General features: G+C 41.9%; 1 protein-coding gene across 2 annotated transcripts; it reads left to right on the plus strand.

Moving 5' to 3' along the window:
* Positions 1–1,091: 1,091 nt before the first annotated feature.
* Positions 1,092–19,757, plus strand: LOC100701398 (uncharacterized). 2 transcript variants are annotated; one of them, XM_005458296.4, is made up of 5 exons: positions 1,092–1,501; positions 2,145–2,205; positions 2,807–4,357; positions 7,259–8,869; positions 19,686–19,757. In XM_005458296.4, exons 1-4 carry the CDS (start codon positions 1,429–1,431, stop codon positions 8,847–8,849), a joined length of 3,276 nt encoding a protein of 1,091 aa, XP_005458353.1. In that variant the 5' UTR covers positions 1,092–1,428; the 3' UTR covers positions 8,850–8,869; positions 19,686–19,757. The 2 variants fall into 2 exon arrangements, with proteins under 2 accessions (XP_005458353.1, XP_005458352.1); XM_005458295.4 differs by lacking the exon at positions 19,686–19,757 and adding an exon at positions 9,156–10,166.
* The last annotated feature ends 142 nt before the right edge of the window (positions 19,758–19,899 follow it).

Here is a 19,899-nt window from a genome sequence, read left to right on the forward strand (position 1 = left end):
AAGGCTAGCATTAGTATATAATTCTGACTAGCTTGGAAGTTGTGATGGGTTGAGCTAACCCTCTTCCCCACTGTTTGTATTTGGTCGTAGGAGCTGGAGCGGGCAAGTTATTTGCTTGGAGATCTTTCTTTCTTTTACCTTTCTTTGTCAGTGTCAGACACAACGCAGGAACACACCGGTTACACCTAAAAATTTGAATGGTTCTTATTGCTGTCCCCTTTTGTTTGATCTATTTTTGAACTGTATTGTTTTTTTATCTTTACCTTCAAATAGCTGTTCAACACTGTGTTTGAAAGGATTAATGTTATTATGGAGAAACTGATTGATCCATAGATAGATAGATAGATAGATAGATAGAGCTCCTCCATAAATGAACAGGCAGCTGAAGACAGAGAGTAATGACAAACAGGTAGAGGAACATTAATGGACGACCAAGCCCCTGGATGCAATGTACAGTCGACAGATAGAGGAAGTGACATCAAGAAATCCTATCACTGGCTAGAAAAACCCGACTTAAAGGACAGAACAAATGTTCTGATTGCGGACAGGCCCTAAGGACCCTATCCACAGAGGCAGGAGTCTGCCACAGTCGACAGGACCCGAGTTGCAGACTACAAAAGTACCCGGAGGCTAACTGGAGAGCGTACACTGAGAGACACAACCAAGTGTCTGGAATATTGTACAGCAACATCTGAGCCAAATATACTGTAACAGTCCCCAAGACCTGATGAGAGACACCACCAAAGGTGGTCAAGAACAACAGTGTTTCTGTTTGTGTGTGTGTGTGTGTGTGTGTGTATGCATTACCATTACAGAATACAAATAAAATGGATAACTAATTCTTGGGTCAGTTTCAAAATCATGTGAATACACAAAACTAAAGTAAACATTCATTTAAAATAATGGTGGATATATCCTCTGTTAAAATGAAATAAGCTTTCAAACAAACAAATTAGTAAATTTGGAAAATTGACATAGTCACTCAGCTGTGGTTTGCACTTCCTGTTCAGTGCTGGACAGGAAGTGCAGAACTGTCTCAGTGAAGTGAGCAGTGAGGTTCATGTGATATGCAACGTGACCACAAATCCAATGTGTGGTGAATATGATACAGTTTGCAGCTGTTCAGCTGTCTGTCTGTACTCTGTGTGTATCGGGGGAAAGGTTTATGGCCAGGGAGCTGGTACAGAGGATCTGTTACTTTAATCAGCTGCTTAAATCCAACATTTTCAACTGCTCTGACGGAAAAAAAGAGAAAGGGGAAAAAATATATTTAAAGCTGTAACGACAGAGAAAGTTTCTGATGATTTTTCTCTTGCAGAATATCCTGATCAGTTTGTGTTGTTGATGGCAGCAGAGTCTTGCAGCTCTGCAGTCTTCAGTCAGAGAATGAGATTTTGCTGAGTAAAACTTTGGATCTACTTTTTGAAAATGGCCTCACATCGACAGCAAAGAGAGAGCATGTATTTTGATATAGATTTTTCTTTACCACAGAGCAGCTCAGGTGAGTAGAGAAACCAAAACTGTACTCAAACAGAAATTAGAGGACTTCTTAAGAAATTAATATTTTACAGTTATTTTACACATTGAGATCAGTCTGGTTATTACATTCAGATTACAGAGGTCAGTGTGTCCTAGAACAACAGGCTGAACAACACAGTCAACAGTCTATATTTAGACAGAGGCACTGAGGGTATCAGGGCAGCAATTTAACAGGAAGTGCTGCACAGGAAAGATTTAGAAAAATAAAACGGCTTATACATTCATAGTGGACCTACAGATGTATGTGGCTGTGACTTGGGTCTGCTAGTAATTGAAAGGTTGGTAGTTCAAACCCTGGCTGATCCAATCTGCATGACAAAATATCCAATGAAACCAGAGAGAAACTGCAACAATGGTCAGCAGTACTTAGATTTAAATAAAACACGGCAACAAATGAACTGAAAAAAAAAACTGCTTACCAATCTACATCGTAGTTATATGTCTTATTATTTATTTAAGTTGTATTATATTATATTATATTATATTATATTATATTATATTATATTATATTATATTATATTATATTATTATATCTATATTTATTTATATTTATGTCAGATTAATCAGACTGTGTAAGGTTAATTTATTCTTTTTAATATTTTCAGAAACTAAAGAGCAGCCATCTAAACCTCAGGCTCTGCCTGTACCAGATCTTATCCAGACTATGTAAGTATCATCATTACTGTTACATCTTAAACTGACTTTGTCATGTCTGCAAAGTTCCCACCTTTCAGCAGATTCCTCTGTTTGAATACACAATATGACTCTTTATGATTCCTTTGGGAATCAAACCTTTAAATTGCTTCATAAATCAATCTAGGGAACAATGTGTCACAAAACCTGTATAAAAACACAAAAGTGAGCTGTTTCATTAAAGTTTTTGTGAGTTATAAGAAGGGTTTTAAAATCAACTCTAAATCTATCAAGGACTCTATGAAGCGAAACTAACATAGGAAAAAATGGTTTCACTTTCTAGTCCCTGTCTGAACTTTTGCTGTAGCATTTTGGATCAAAAAGAAATAGTTAAATATAATGGTAATGATTAATTTCTTTGAACTGTAATGACCCCACAGCTTAACAAATAAACCTCTCACTGCTGACGTCAAGGGCTCAGGTTCTTTCGTCAGTTCATCACCATTCGGTACATGGTTCTATTTTAATATTTCTCGAACTTTGAACTAGAAAATATCACAACAGCACATTTAAGAAAGAATAAAGTGTACATATAAAGTTTAAACATGGATTGAGCTCTTCCATTTTTCTACAGGAACATCTCATCTAGATACAAGGTAATCATCTCCAACAGTGTTCTGATCAGTTCAGGACCTCCTGCTGTCTTCCAGCTGAGACCAAAGAAAGAGAAGTTTCGAACTGTGACAAGAATGACTGTTGGTGAAAAAAATCCAGACAAGCCAAATAAAACCATCTTACTTGTGGGTAAAACAGGAGCAGGAAAATCTACTCTGGTCAACGTTCTGTTTAACTACAGCATGGGAGTGAAGTGGGAGGATGAAGTCTGGTTTCAGATCGTAGAGGAGGAGAGGAATGAAAATCAGACAGAAAGTCAGACACCAGATGTGATCGTGTACGAGATCTTTGGTTTTGAAGATGAAACTCTGCCCTACTCTCTGACCATCATCGATACTCCTGGATTTGGAGACACCAGGGGAGCTGAACATGATGACATCATCAGTCAGCGATTATTGGAGTTGTTTGGATCAGAGGATGGAGTTCATGAACTTAATTCAGTGGGTCTGGTGATGAAGGCGACAGATAATCAACTGAGTGAACAACTAATGTACGCCTTTGATTCACTGATGTCTCTCTTTGAAAAAACACTGGAGAAAAACATTGTAGCTCTCATCACACACTCAGATGGAAAAAGACCTAAAAATGCTTTTAAAGCTATTGAATCTGCAAAATTTAAATGTGCCAAAAATGAGAAGAATCAGCCTGTTTACTTCTTGTTTAATAACAGTCAGCATGAAGCCCGAGGAGACGAAGAAGAAGAAGAATACCTAAAACATGATTATGAAATCTCAGAGAAAGGAATGAGAAAGTTCAAAGTGTTCCTGAAGAAAACTACACCTCTAAAGACAACACATGAAGCGTCAAAGGAATTTATCAGACTGACAGCCTGCATCCAAAACCTGCAAGAAAGAATCAAATTCACTGAAGTAAAAGAAAGAGAGATGAAACAGACTCAAGAAGCTCTGAAGGAACATGAAGAAGAAATGAAGATGAACGATGAGTTAACTGCATTTGATGCTGAGGTTTATAAACATAAAGAACTTATCAGAAAACAGGTGTTTGGTCCTGGTTTTAAAGCAGCTGTCAGTTGTACAGTCTGTCAGGAGAACTGTCACTATCCTGGATGTATTATGGCTTTAACTCACTGTGAAGTTTTTATAGATGGTCGTTGTACTTCGTGTACTGGAAAGTGTCCTGTAAAAGATCATGTAAAAGAAGAGTGGAGATATGTGACCAGGATAAGAAAAGTTCAGAAAAAAGAAGCAAAAATGACACAGAGCGATAAGAAGGATCAAACAGAAAGTGAGAAAAAGTTGAGTCATTTGCAAAATTTTGAAAATGAAATGAACAAACTGGCAGCAGAGAAATCACAGTTCCTGGATGAGTCCTACCAACATGTTGTCAGACTGGAGCAGATCGCTCTGAAAGCTGATTCAGCGTCCACTATTGTCCACGTAGACTTCCTGATTGAGAAGATGAAGGAGGAAGGAGACACAGAGAAGGTCAAGAAACTGCAGGAGATGAGAAGCAGAGTGGATGAAGGAACCAAAGAAGCACTGCTGTACAAGTATGTTATTTATCAGAAGAACTGTACAGATTAATATCACTGGTGAAACATGTTTAATCGACATCAGGTTTATTTTGCTTTCTGAGTTCTCACATCACTCCCTTTCAAAATTCAAACTGTTTCCTTCCCTGAGCATAACATAACATTGATTAAAACAATATTACCTGTTTGAAAAACAAACTAAGCTAAACAAACTAAAAAATCACCCATTTTTCTTCCACTTATCAACGAGGGCAACAGCCTAAACAGAGAAGTCTTCCCTCCCCGCAGCCACCTCCTCCAGCTTATCTGGGGGAACACAGACATGTTCCTGGGCTAGCTGAGAGATATGATCTCTCCAGCGTGTCCTGGGCCTCTAGTGGGGCCTCATTCCAGTAAGACATGTCCGAAATACCTCATCATGAAGGGATCCTAGTCAGATGCCCAAACCACCTCAACTGGCTCCTTTTGATGTGGAGGGGTAGTGTCTCTACTCTGAGCCTCTCTCAAATGACTGAACTCTTTACCCTCTCTCTAAGAGAGAGGCCAGCCACCCTTTGGCAAAAGCTCATTTCCTCTGCTCTTATCCACAATCTCATTCTTTCAATTATTACCCAAAAGTCATAACAATATGTGAGGGTATGGACGTAGATCAGCAATAAATCACCAACCTCACTGTTATGCTCAACTTCCTTCCTCACAACTGATCAGTACAGCATCTAACTCCTGTGAACAAAATCCTGAGATATCAAAATGTTGATTCTGTTCATCTGGACGTAGCATTTTCAGTTGGAGAAACTTTTCGTCTCTCATCCAAAGGACTTCTTCAGTCTCAGTTGACTGCAGGTTTCCAACCTTATAGACAGCTCCTTTGCATTATGACTGAAACTAGCACACTGAATTAACAATGAGCTGTGAGGTCAGTTTCATGTCACTGATATGCAAATTGTCATGACCATTCATCAGTGATCATTGATCAGTGGCCATGAGTACCATTCACAGAGAGTTGGGGAATGGCTGCAAACACAGCACTGTAAGATAGTGAAAGATGTACCCCTAGGCCCCCTCCTCGATTCAGAGATGGTCTTTCCCTTTTCACGTAAATGGCCTCCTTGACTCCGCGCTCAAACCAGCGTTCCTCCCTGTCCAGAATGTGTACATCCTCATCATTGAAAGAGTGTCCAATGGCCTGTAGGTGTGAATAGACTGCAGAGTCCTGGCCTGACGAGGTGGCTCATCTGTGTTGTGCCATCCGCTTCGCCAGAGGTTGTTTGGTTTCCCTGATGTATAAATCCTGGCAATCCTCCTGGCACTTAACAGCGTACACTATGTTACTCTGTTTGTGTCGGGGGACCCGATCCTTGGGGTGGACCAATCAGGGTGTTTTGGGGTTTTGAAGCCACAGAGACGCGGTGTTTAGAAAAAATGCGTCTCAACTGTTCCGATACTCCTGACACATAAGTGATAACTGAGGACTTTTGCTTAGCCAACAGTTGTCCTTCTCAACTGGACCGTCTGGAGCTTTCTTTTGGTGCCTTCCCAGCTTTGACAAATGTCCAGCTGGGATAACCACATTTACTCAGGGCCTTCTTGATGTGATGTTCTTCTGCTTCCCTGGCTGCTGTGTCTGTGGGGATGGTGTTTGCTCTATGTTGTAACGTCCTGATGACACCAAGTTTGTGCTCCAGCGGATGATGAGAGTCAAACCTTAAATACTGATTCGTATGTGTTGATTTACCTTACCATCAACTTTTAAATGTCGCCCATTATGGGCTCACAGTCTAAGAAGGCTAGACTGTCATTTTTCATATCCTCCCTGGTGAACAAAAGAAAATGACAGGCCAGCCTTTTCCAAGTTTGCTAAAAACATGTAGACTAGTTTAGCAAACTCCCATGCACCTTCCATATCTTTGAGACAATAAAGAGCTGGTCCTTTCTTCCGTGACCAGGAGGAAAACCATATTGTTCCTCCCATATGCGAGGTTGGACTAATGAATGAACTCTCCTTTCCAGAACCTTGACATTGACAGGGAGGCTAAGGAGTCTGATATTCATGTTGTTGGAGCACACCCTCTGGTCTGCCTTCATAAAGGTGGGAATCACCAACACGGGTTCACACTGCCCAAGATTTCTATGCACTGTTGCAGAGGCATGTCATTCAGGACAGCCCTTCAAAATCCAGAGCTTTTCGAACTCAGGGTGAACCTCGTCCATCCCCCTTGCCTGGACACCAAAGAGTTTTTTAACTACCTTAGTGAGCTCACCCTCGGTGATGGGGGAGTCATCTCATTTATTCCCAGACTCTGCTTCCTCTATGGAAGACCTGCCATTATGGATTATAGAGGCACTCCAAGTATTCCTTCCACTGCCCGACCATATCCTCATTTGAAGTCAGCAGCACCCCACTTGCACTATATACCATTGAGCAGAGCAATGCCTTGCTCATGTGAGTCACCTCACTCCAAAATCTGATTCCACATACATATCCTTGTATCATAATAGTAGTAAAAATTATATTAAATGTGAAACTGCAGAAGATCAGGTCAGCAAGAGCTGAGGCCCACCCAAATAAGTGTTGTGCCCACCCAATGAAAGGTGGATGGGAAAAAATTGTGTTGTTTTAGCCAGTGTAAATAAAAATGACCAGAATATACTAAAAGCTCTATCTGATTGAGTGGGCAGTGTACAATCAGCTTCTAAAGTCAACTACTGTGCATTTTCTTTTTTTGAAGAGATAAAGTAACTTTGTGGCAAACACTGCTTAGGGAAAGACAAAAATATTAGTCTAAATGAGTAAAAGAAATAAAGAATTTAATCTGATCCTAAACATAAAAGGATCAGTTCAGTTTATAAATAAGAACTATGACAAAGAGTTCTTACTGTAAATGTATGCAGTGGACATAATCTGCATTTTCTCTGCAGGACTTGTGTCATCTCATCACAATATGAAGACATCCTCTCAAACAGTTTCCTGATCCATTCAGGACCTCCTACTGTCTACCAGCTGAGAACAGAAAAACAGATGTTTGGATCTTTGACAAAAATGACTGTTGGTGAAAAAAATCAATATAAGACAAACAGAACCATCTTACTTGTGGGTGAAACAGGAGCAGGAAAATCTACTTTGATCAACGCTCTGCTCAACTACAGCATGGGAGTGAAGTGGGAGGATGAAGTCTGGTTTCAGATCGTAGAGGAGGAGAAGAAAAGTCAGACAGACAGTCAGACATTAGATGTGATCATGTACGAGATCTTTGGTTTTGAAGATAAAACTCTGCCCTACTCTCTGACCATCATCGATACTCCGGGATTTGGAGACACCAGTGGTACTGAACATGATGACATTATCAGTCAGAGATTGTTTGATTTGTTTCGATCAGAGGATGGAGTTCATGAACTTAATTCAGTGGGTCTGGTGATGAAGGCGACAGATAATAGACTCAGTGATCGACTTAGGTACATCTTCAGTTCGATGATGTCTCTGTTTGGAAAAAACCTGGAGAAAAACATTGTAGCTCTCTTCACACACTCAAATGGACGAACACCTGAAAATGCTCTTCAGACTCTCAAAGTGGCAAACATTAAATGTTCCAGAAATGAGAAAAATGAGCCTGTTTACTTCCTGTTTGATAACTGCCAGGATAAACAGCGAACGGAGGAAATTAAGGCTTTGAAACATTCATGGAAATTTACACAGAAAGAAATGGGTCGTTTGGCTGACTTTTTAGGAAAACCAAGTCCTCAGAAACTGATGAGAACAGTTGAAGTTCTGAACGAACGCATCAGGCTAAACGCCTGCATCCAAAACCTGCATGAGAGAATTGAATTTATTGAAGAAAGAAAGAATGAAATCAAGCAAACTCAAGATGCTCTAAAGGAACATGAGGAGGACATGAAGAAGAATGAGAAGTTTAGTATAGAACTTCCTGAGGTCTACAAAGTTAAAGAACGAATCAAGAGGCACTTTTTGTTGGGTGGTTATGTAGGAGCTGTCTGCTGTCAAGTCTGTGAGGAGACCTGTCACTATCCTGGATGCACAATTGCTTGGAGACCTGAATACTGTGAGGTCATGAAAGGAGGCCGCTGTACGTCATGTACCAAAGGGTGTCCTGCATCAGATCATGTAAAAGAAAAGTGGAGATATGTGACCAAAACAAGGATAGTTGAGAGGACCAAAGAAGACATGAAAGAAAAGTATGAAAAGTATAAAACAGAAAGTAAGAATACATTGAGCCTTTTGAAAAATCTTGAAAATGAAATGAAAAAACTGACAGCAGAGAAGTCACAGTTCCTGGATGAGTCCTACCAACATCTTGAAAAGCTGGACCAGATTGCTCTGAATGTTTTTTCTCTGTCCACTGTTGTCCACTTGGACTTTCTGATTGGGAAGATGAAGGAGGAAGGAGACACAGAGAAGGTTCAGAAACTGGAGGAGATGAGAAGCAGAATGGATGAAGGAACCAGAGCAGCTCTGAGATACAAGTTTGTTCAAATACCATCAGCTATGAAATAAGCTGGATATGGTATCATCAGGTAACCGTGTAGAGCTATTTTCTCCTGTTACCACTCCAACACATTTCAGATGGTATCACACAGCTCGTAATTTATTTGTCAGATTTTATTTTACTGCCAGACAGAAATATTCAGCTATTGATAAATGAGTGCAGCCCTTTCCTGCCTTTAAAGTTGGAACTGTTAGAGGGTAAAGTCAAAAGTGGCATAACAAACTGAACTTTAGTTTATTCTGATGGTATTTCTTGAAGAAGTGGCAGGTTTTTAAATTTACATTCATAATTTCTCTTCCGTTTATCCAATTCAGGGTTGTAGGGGGGACTGGAGCCAGCTACCACAGGGTAAGCGGTGGGGTACACCCTGGACAGGTCACTAGCCTGTTTTAGGCCTACAACAGAGAGACAGACAATCATTCACACCTATGGGCAAACTGGAATTGCCATTTAACCTTACCCCACTAACTGCATATATTTGGGCTGTGGGAAGAAGCCAGAGTACTCGGAGAGAACCCAAGCAGGCACAGGGAGAATATGCAAACCTGAACCCACCACCTTCTTATGCAGAATTTATAGTCCCACAAATGTAAACCTGTGTACTCTTTTCAGTTAGACAGAAAGTGCAAAGGGGTTTTCACCCACTCCAGACGTGCTCCCTTGCAGTCCTTAAAGATCCTGACTGCACGTTGCTGGACGCACATGGCATATGTGACTGCCAAATGTTAATTGGTTGACAAATGGGCTGGAACAGACAGGCGAGTGATAGCACTGGGAACAGGAGAACTGCAAAAAAAAGTTCAAAGATCAAAAAATAAAGCAGTGATTTCAGTGACACTTTAATTGTTTTTTGACACCAGAGTTTAATTTCAGCTCTTTTTGTGTTAGAACTTTGCTCTCAACAACATAAGAATAGCCCACAGACTAGCTGTAACATGTACTTTGTACACTTCCTCCAATTGAGGAAGTGTACAAACAGAGCTGACTGCAGCCAGACTTGCAGGAATTGGAATGGAGTGGACAGTCAACGAGCTCTCTCTGCTTGACCATAAAACCAGATTTACTGTCAAGTAACAGTGCTAATCACCATGCTGCCTGCACTGTTTTTTATATGCTGGAAACTGCATAAAAAGTCTGTAAGTCTATGTAACTTTTTCAGTGTGTACTATGCATTAGATGGAGGAGATGTACAGAGATATCCACAGACAGGAATGATTGCCTGTGTTGTTTAGAAGTGCATTATGGGTAATTTCTAGGACACAGTTCATGTCTTATTTTTTTGTATTTTTGTTGTTTGACTGGTTAATACTATAGTGATAATATAGGAAAGTTCAATGATGACTTAGACATTCACATTACTCACACTCTCATTACTCATACATATAGGATCTTGGGGGTGGGCACGCTACACGGATTCCAAATTACCATCAGGGTGTACACCTCACCCCTGGCGTCGTTGCCCACCTCTCAATTTTAAATACACGTAGACATTGAGGGCTAGCAGGAGGGGCTATACGCTTACCTGCTGCTCTGGCAGGTGGCTCCATGCCCTCCTGGGTTTTAAATGCACCTTAGAACACACATACATCAACACTACATATGAGCGGGTGGAGGGAGGTTTGGAGTCTTCCTACACCCCCGTTCTCTGCGGCCTGCTGGAGTGGGGGGGGCTAGGAGGAGGAGTTGGCCGTCCGACTGGGGTCTGGAATGTGGGGCCTCCCTGCTGCTGCGGAGTCGGGGCAGTCTGCTTCTCCCCACCGCAGGGAAAAGGGTAACATCACCTGGGTCTGGGCGCAGTTTCCCCCTCCAGGGGCAAGGGTACCTAGACCCGGGGCTTAGAGTACGCTTGGGGAGTGTGATTGTGTGTACAGCGTCTCTTTATGTCCGTCTCCACGTTGGGTGAGTGTTGAGTAATTGTATATGAGAGCATGAGGGTGGGAATAGATGTTTGTATCTGTGTGTGCCTGTTTGTCTGTGTCTATATGTCAGGTTGGGTATCAGACGCCACCTCTCTGGGGACATCTCAGGCCCTCCAAGGTTTGGAGGCCCATCTCCCCCACCACTTCCCCTGCCGGTGGCAGACGCCCTCAGACATCGGTGCGTTGGTGGTTCTTTGTGTCCGGGGGTGGGCGCCCAGGTACCCACCGGCTCACTCCTTGGCGGCTGTTTATCGGGGCCTGGAGCCTGGGGCTCGCTCGGGCCACTTCGGGGATGGGGTGCCCTCGGCCTCTTGGCCCGGGGCTCGGTCACTCAGGCACAGCTGGCTGCCGGCGGAGCTCACGGGCACGTCACTGCAACCCCCCTGGCTTCTGATCCGCGGCTGCTGAGTGACCCCTCATCTGGGACTCTCCTCAGCTCTTTCTGGGATAGTGGCGCGGCTGCCCCTCTGTTGGTCTTCCTTGGTCTCTTGTGTTCTGGGGGCCTCTGGATGTCTGGAGTTTTGATCTCCTCCATACCTGCTTCATGCCCTGGAGGAAGGGGCAGTGGCCCCCCACACCCTCTAGCAGATCATTACATGAAGGAACCTTTTAAAAACAAGCGCGTTCATGCTCACAGGTGCACACATGGGTGATCACACACACAAACTACACCCTTTTTGGCTCCTACCTCAAAGCACACTGTGCGCTGTCGTTCTCACGTGCTGCACAATAATGTTTAATATTTAGTATTTACTGTCATATTCCCATATATCATTGTGATGTTGTTTATTACTCTCGTTTTCTTCTGCTTGCTTTCTTTTTTTTTTCTTTCTCAACAGGTGACCCAGGTGATCGATATATGTATTTTTTGTCTGCTTATTCTGTTGGTTTTTGGTTTTTGCCCTTCTCCCCCGTCCCTCTTCTCAGCTGTTTTTCTTTCCCTCTTTCTTTCTCCCCTTTCTTTCCACCAGTCAAGTCTGTCCCGTATTCAGCAAGTGAAAATAAAATAAACAATAAAAGGTGAATCAAATGGACCATTACGGCAAGGCTGGGATGGTCCATTTGGTAAAGTAAATCCGTTGGGCATCTTTCTTCGCCTTTAGACAATAATTCTGATGGCAAAAGAACCAAACGGGACAGGTTTAAAAAAAAAAAAAAAAAAAAAAAAGGAAAGTTCAATGATGTTGGTAAATTGTAGTTTGTATTCATAGAATAAATTATTTTAATTTTTTTTCAAAATATTTTAACTCTTAGATTTACTCGAAACACATAAAAACGACAAATGATCATACAAACTATATCTTTACACAAATATGCCACTTTTACTTGTATAATTTGTTATTACTGGAAAACAATCCCAGGCAAAAAGTTATGGACTCATTACACTTCAATGGTGTGCTTTCAGCTTGTTCTTGTAGTTCTCTTCAGTCATACTGGTGCAACAGCTTAAGCCTGCAAACACTCTTTTTTAAACTAAAAACTGTTTCGCATATTTCGATTTTGCATATAGTTATTTTCTAAATTCTAATGCAAGTTGTTACGTCCCTCTGCAGCCCCTAATCATCTTAATGTGTTCAGCTGGTGCTAATTGGCCACACCTAGTCAGGTGTGGATAAAACCATACCTGAGGCAAGCTTCCGGGGAGCTCACTTGCTTTTGCCTTGGTGGCACCAGCCCTTTTAGCCAACCTGGTAGTTCATTTTAAGATAAAACCTCTTCTCACCTACACTCTGCTATTCATCTCCTTTGTTATGTTGCGGCTTTTGAGCCGGGTCGTAACATAAGTGGGGGCTTGTCCGGGATTGTTTGGACATTTTAGTGGAGACGGAATATCAGTTTTTTGTATTGCTTTTAAGTGGGTGAGCGAAGGTGTTCACTGTGATTGAGCAACATCCCTTTAGTGTGTTTCGGCTGGGTGGCTGTGCTGCCCTTCCATCAAAGCACTTGTTTGTTGTTTTGCTTTGTTGTTTTAGTTTTTTGTGTTTGGTGGTTATCCTGGGTGGGGGTACGCTTCAGGGTTTGGTGGGAGACTGTACCCATGGTCTGCTGCCTACCCTTGAGTTTGCGTTTAAAGGTGCCTCGAGCCCGGTACACCACTAAAGACTAGACAGGTAAAGTTTTATTGGTGTGTTGTGTGTGTGTGGTGTGGTGTTTTTTTTTTTTTTTTTTTTTTTTTTTTTTAGCATTTTAGGATGGGAGTTGCTCAAAGTGAACCAGTGGCACTAAACTTGGCAGGAGGTTTGAGACCAGTAATTAATTATGATCTGTAGCTGAGGCAGGTAGGCTGTTTTTAAGTTGGCATAATGTGTACTGTGTGTGCATATGTCAGTGTTGATGGATGCTAATGAGATCCTCATGAGGTGAGTGTTTTGTGCTGTGACCTTTAGTGTTATGGGGAATATGGCTATTTTGTTGGATCACTTGTGAGTGTTGTTGGCCAGGTGATGGCAATAACTCTGTGGGGTGCTGTGCCACCCTTGATGTGATCATTGTGTGGCCATAGCTCTCCATTTTATGGTTGGTCACTAGTATGCTTGCTTTACTGAATTTTGTATATTAAAATAACTTGTTGTGGTATAGGGCCACTTGTATGTGACTTTGTGTGGTGGAGACAACAGATCACTTAGTCGTGATTATTTGTTGCTACTTTTGGTTTTGTGTTGTAGGTCAGGTAATCGTTTTGGGTTTGACTGTTGTGCTCCTTTGTGTTGGTCACATGTTACTTTTTGTGTGTTCAGTGTGGCAACTTCAAATCCTCATGCCCATCCATGCTTACAGATGCCAACTACAATGTGAACACTGCTTCTGTTAGCTTTTACTTTTATTTCAGGTTTGTAGGTCAAGGACCTGAAGGCTTTAGAGGGGCTTTTAATAAATTTAGGGGTCCTAGAGGAACCCTTTTAAGGGAGGTGTTACATCCCTCTGCAGTCTCTAATCTGCTCAGTGTGTTCAGCTGGTGCTAATTGGCCACACCTAGTCAGGTGTGGATAAAGGCATACCTGAGGCAAGCTTCCCAGGGAGCTCACTTGCTTTTGCCTTGGTGGCACTGGCCATTTTAGCCAACCTGGTGTTCCATTTTAAGATAAAACCTCTTCTCACACTCTCTCTCTCTTGTTTTATGTTGCGGCTTTTGAGCCGGGTCGTACCAAAGTGGTTATGTTAACTCCAGTGAGCTAACATGCAAGGTACAGCTGGGTCTGAGCTGCCTGCTGTGCTTTAAATGCAGTGAGGTCGCCCCCTGCTGTTTGTGATCGGTACAACAGTGTGTGAGAACAGCTCCCTCCCTCCCTGATATCACAAACTAAACACAAAGTCACTCTGTGTTCTCAACAAAGACATGTTTCTGTCACGTTGTTCTAATGTTGTCAGTGTGAGCTTTAATCTGTTGCTCCTCTCATGGTGACTCAGTGTCAGTAAAGTGGTTGTGGGACAGTAACATGTCACTGACATGATCCAGAAACAGTCCAACATGTTGTTGTCTAATCAGTGAGTACAGAGGATGTTAGACACTGAACTCGGACACAGTGTAGAAATAGTCAATCCAACTTTGACTCTTCAGTGTTTGTGAAGAGTCCAGTCCTGAAATCTGATCTTCTTTCATCTGACTGATACCTTGGAGTCTTCATGTGTGTTCATGCTCTGAATGACTGAATTATTTCTGATGACTCAGGCTGAGTGGAAACATTTGGATCCTTTCATGTTGGACTTGATTTGTTCAAATTCTCTATATTCTGTTCTTCCACATGAAATCTGTCGATCACTTTTCTGTCAACCCTTAATAAAATCTCTGCTTCATTCAGTCACTTTGCTCAGATTGTCTTCACTGGATCATCAGATGATTTTCTGTTTCTCTGTTCCTCAAACACTTTCAGTTTATTGTGAGCAGCAGCTCTCACACACACTCAGCAAACACACACAAAGCTCCATCAGAGCTGAGATTTCATTCAAATATCAGGAAGAACCTGTGATGAACTGTTGATGAGGAGTTCCGCACAGACCACTCGAGGGAGCTGTACTATGTTACTGAGGAGATACTGCTGAGTGGAGACTGAAGGTTTGACTTGGAAAAAGAAAAAGTCGCATAAACAAATAATAAACTGCTCTGACTGATTTTCCCTGAAAATGTTGAAGGACTTCATTCAGCCCTGAGTCGTGTCTGCACGTTCATTCAGCTCCAACCTGAAGGTAGAACAGAGACATTTAAGTCTTCTAAACCATCTCTAACATTTAACATAAAGAAACACTAAAATGATATAAAATATCAAAAATGTTTTAAAATAACAAAATATATCTAAATAAAAAAAACAAAATAAGAGTTCAGGTTTTGTGCAAATATTCAGAAAGTCCTGGCAGCTCCCACAATATCAATAATGAAAAGGTGTTATGTTCAAACAATACAAACAGTGTGGGTTTAATTCAAAGTCAGTGACTGCAGATATTAATTATTTTTAATAAGCTTCAGTTTGGAGACATTCCTCTCTGCAGCTGCGACTGTTTCTGGAACAGGGTTTCACGCTGCTTCTTCACCTCTTCATCAGGCAGATCAGCAGTGACAAGCATTGAACTTCTTTACTTCACCCAGGGTCTCTGATCTTTTCACAGTGACATACTGGAGACATCCACCACCACTCTGACAAAGGAAATCTCCATTTCTCTCAGTGCAACAGTCACCTCCTCATCAGGAGCCTCACAATCTCTTCTGCTTATGAACAGCTTTCACTTTCATCTCCTCTCACATGTCTTCATCAGATGCTCAGGCAGAAATGTCTCCAGCATATATGCACCTATATGCACAGACTTCATTCTTCCTCAGGAGGTGTGAGATCCATCTGTATGGCCTCAGACTGTGATGATAGTGACATGCTGTGTTTTTGTCACAGTGCACATGGAGAATAAAGATAAAGTAAGACTCAGTTAAGGACTGAAACAGTTCTTATGGCTGAATCTTTACTTTTGTCTCTCAGCTCAAAAAGTGGATATGAGACTCCTGCAGTCTGATCTCTCACAGGCTACATGCTGCCGGTTTGACTCCCTCATTGAGTATCTGACCAGGACTTCAGGTTTGTGTACATGTGTTTTATTTTTTCTAATGAAGCCAGAAAACAGTAAAAAGCAGCTAAAGAAGTCGATAACATCATCAGAGCTTGTTGCTGCATCATCTACCACCAGAGTTACTGAGTGAGCTCCACATGGCACAAAAACAGATCTTGGATTTATGTCAAGAAGTCTGGAGTGGACTCTCTTCTTCTTCTCTTTCATATTTGCACCATTATCATCAGACTACCCTTTACTTTCATCACAGCAGATGCTGAGCTGCTCGAGTCTTTTTAGACTGACGATCGAGAGTTTTTTTTTCCAGTCGTGCCTGTGTCTGAATCCAAAGGAGGAGTATGGAGCCACCTCTGAAACCTCCATTATTCCTCATTAGAGGCTCGTGTCACTGTTCTGTGGACAGAGTGGATGTTTTTCAGTTGGTTCCACATCAGGTCGTTATGCTTCTCCTCAGTTTGGCTGCAGGTCATGAGACACTGCCTGTCTCTGATGGGGGCCCAAACACTGGGTCACTAGACTTTTTCTAAAAATTCCCCCAAAATAAGATGTGGCCAGTGCATGAAGTTTTTCAAATTTGCAGGTGATATTTGCTCTGCCAACAAGCCCAAAGGTAATCTGTTTGTTTTTAGTCAGCTTCAGTAACGCAGCTGAGAAAGCTGCAGCATATGCAATGGTGGGATTTTGTGTAAGAACAGGAGAAGACGACACAGGTGTGAGCAGATGTAGGAGACATGACAAGCATTCTGGACTTTGCTGTGAGATCAAGCGGGAAGAAGTTAACAGCAGCCAGTAGGAGGAGAACTGTCTCTGTCCACCTCCGGTGGGTACCAAACCCTTATCACAATTCAGATAAGATCGCTGCTGTCTTGGGTAGAATAGAATAGAATAGAATAGAATGCCTTTTATTGTCAGTATACACATGTACAATGAGATTCAGAGCATCTCCTACTCAGTACAGACGTGGGAAAGAAAGGGGGGTCAGGTGCACAGATCTGAAGGACTAAATACATATGAACAGTCTCAATATAAAAAAAATGAAATGTATAAATATCAGAAAAAAATAAAATAAATAGTGTTACATATTTACAGTGTGGGTTATTGCATGTAAATTAAATACTGCACAGTAGTAATAATAGTTGTGTAGTCTGTGTATAGAGGGAAGTCCTTGGATTGGCGGGTGATACCATGGTGCGATCGTGGCTCAAGAGTTGGCAGTTCGACTCATAATTGGAAGGTTGCCGGTTCGAGCCCCGGCTCGGACAGTCTCGGTCGTTGTATCCTTGGGCAAGACACTTCACCCGTTGCCTGGTGGTGGTCAGAGGGCGCCAGTGTCCGGCAGCTTCTGTCAGTGCGCCCCAGGGTGGCTGTGGCTACAACGTAGCTTGCCATCACCAGTGTCTGAATGGGTGTGTGAATGGGTGGACAAATACAGGCCATACCATGTTGCCAGTGCATGTGTGACTTCAAGGTGGTTTTGGCTTTTGGGAGGAAACTGTTCTTGAGTCTGTCTGTCCTTGTGCTGATGCACCTGGAGCGCCTCCCTGAGGGAAGCAGGTTGAACAGGTCAAAACCAGAGTTGTCCTTGATGATGCTGAAGCAGCGTGAGGAATAAATGTCCATTAGTGAGGTGAGAGGGCAGCCGATGCTCTTTTGAGCTTGACTTCACTTTATCCTCCTTAGTGCAGCTGCTGCACCATACTGTGATGCAGCATGTCAGCAGGCTCTCAATGGACAAGCAGTAGAAGGTCAGCAGCTGGTTGGAGTCCAGTTTGTATTCCTGAGGACTCTCAGGATGTGGAGCCACTGCTGGGCCTTCTTACCGCTGTGATGTTGTCTGTCCAGAAGATGTCAGCAGAGATGAGAACCCCAAGAAATTGGAAGGTGTGGACCCTCTCCACACACTCATTGTTGATGTATGGGCACTAAGTCAGTGGTCAAGGTCAATGTCCGAGGCTTTATTCAACCCGTGGCCAGGGCTGGGTTGTGGCTTTATTGGTTTTATTTAATTGAAAATAACTTGCAGAACTGTTTATGATCCCTGATATTTTCTTGTCTGGCCACATTCTTTTTACATGGGCCGCTCTCTGTTTTCTGCAAAAAGTCCTTTTTTAAATGGTGTGTTTCAGGATTTCAGTTAGAATCACCATGCTAATACAGTGGGGAAAGTAATCATTTGATGCCCTGGTGAATTTGTACGTTTGCTCACTTAACCCTTTAAGACATACCATAGAACCAAGTCCGCCAGAGCTTATATTATATTTTTACATGCTGTAGTGCCATTTTTGGGAGCATTTCAAGTTGCTATACATCAATACAACCATTATAGCCCAAATTTTAATAATATGTATGCATTAAGTGCATAGTAATTACATAAATTGCAAAAAAGTGCAATAAACTACAAAAAATTCAAAATCGTTTTTGTTTTTTTAACATATATTTCTAGTTAGAGAAATTTAAGAGGCTTATCACTCAAAACTGTAAATACAAAAAAGTTGCACAAACATAACTTTTAAAAATGCCAGTAAAGGCCCTGAAGGTAAAAAAAAACTACATTTCCGCAAAAATGACATCACTTCCGGTTTTGAGCAAGTAATGGCGGACATACCATAGTTTGCGCTGATGTCTATTCCAACTTAGGAAGTGTTACGAACAGCTGATCGGATCGGCAAGGGTGTTTCTGGAATATTATCCCTCTACTGCATGACTTTTTAATTTTGGGGGAAAAAAATATTTCTCCCTATTTTGGGGGAGCTTTAGGGTCACTAATAATATATCAATCATAAAATTTGACACCCTGCCCCCCCCCAAAAAGATATTGGTTTGTTGCCTCAAGGCAACACTGTGCGACAAGGGTAGTAAAATGCCAAGTTATTCTATAATAAGTTGTATTAGTACAACAAGGATGAACAAATAAAAAAACAACAAATAAACAATGTAAACATTTCACAGAACAATAAAACACCAAAATACATCCAACATTTGACCCTAACCCCACACACCCACACGCGTGTTGTGTTTCCATCACTTTTGGGGACATTACATGAACTTACATTAATTTCCTGGAGACTTATCCTGACTCTACCCATCACAAGTCCCTGCCTGAACCTTACCCTAACCCTGACTCAAGCCTTCACCCTAAAATTGATGATTTACCTTACAATTTGTCCCCATAAAGTAGGCGAGACCTCACAATGTGCGTGTGTAAAGAAATTTGTGTCCCCACAACAATAAGTAATACACGACCACACATACACACACACACACACACACACACACAGCAAAATTGGTATGGCCCAGATCTGGCCCACACAATGTGCTTACACATGGCCCACATGCCGCAAAGAATGACGGCTCTTTGGTGGCCCAGACCTGGTTTGCCAGAGGTGGCCCACACATGGGCCAGCACAAGGCCAGTTTCAGACACACTGGTGGTCCTGTGCTGGCCCAGCTAACATAACCAAAAATAAGCTGAAGTGCAATGAGACTCACAGTTTGCTACATAACAAGAACTGTTTCACTGTCAAATACTATGAAAAGTACTTAGTAAACTAAAACAGACAGACTGGAAGGCAGAACACACAGTGAGCAATGAGGGAGAACGTGACATTAGACAGAAGAAAACAAAGGATTTAAATACACAGGAAATGACAGGAGACAGGAAACACTTTGGGAACACAGCTGGGGCTAATTACACACAAAGAGACAGAGGGTGCAAATCTGAACATAACACGAGATGATTGCGGTGTCCAAATCCAGGGGTAGCATGCTTCGAATACGGCTGTCCAAATTCAAAGAGTCTGTGAAAACTTGGATTTAGGGATTAATATAGTTACCATGGTCTTCTCTCTTCTCTTATTTTTTGTGTGTGATCAGGACAATTCTGGAGAAGATGGGCCTGCAGGGGAAAGTCACCTCTTTGCAGGCCAGAAAGAAATGGGATAACTTTAAAAAAATACAAAGTATGTATGTGTGTTATCAAGAAAATAATTCTTAAGAATACAAGTTAATAAATGTGCAATTACTAACAGCTGTTGTGGTGTTTTTATTTGTCTACTGTCATTTTTGATTTCCTCTGCCTTTAGGATTG

Source organism: Oreochromis niloticus, linkage group LG7 (assembly GCF_001858045.2).
Source record: "Oreochromis niloticus isolate F11D_XX linkage group LG7, O_niloticus_UMD_NMBU, whole genome shotgun sequence".
In the NCBI taxonomy this organism is placed as follows: Eukaryota; Metazoa; Chordata; class Actinopteri; order Cichliformes; family Cichlidae; genus Oreochromis; species Oreochromis niloticus.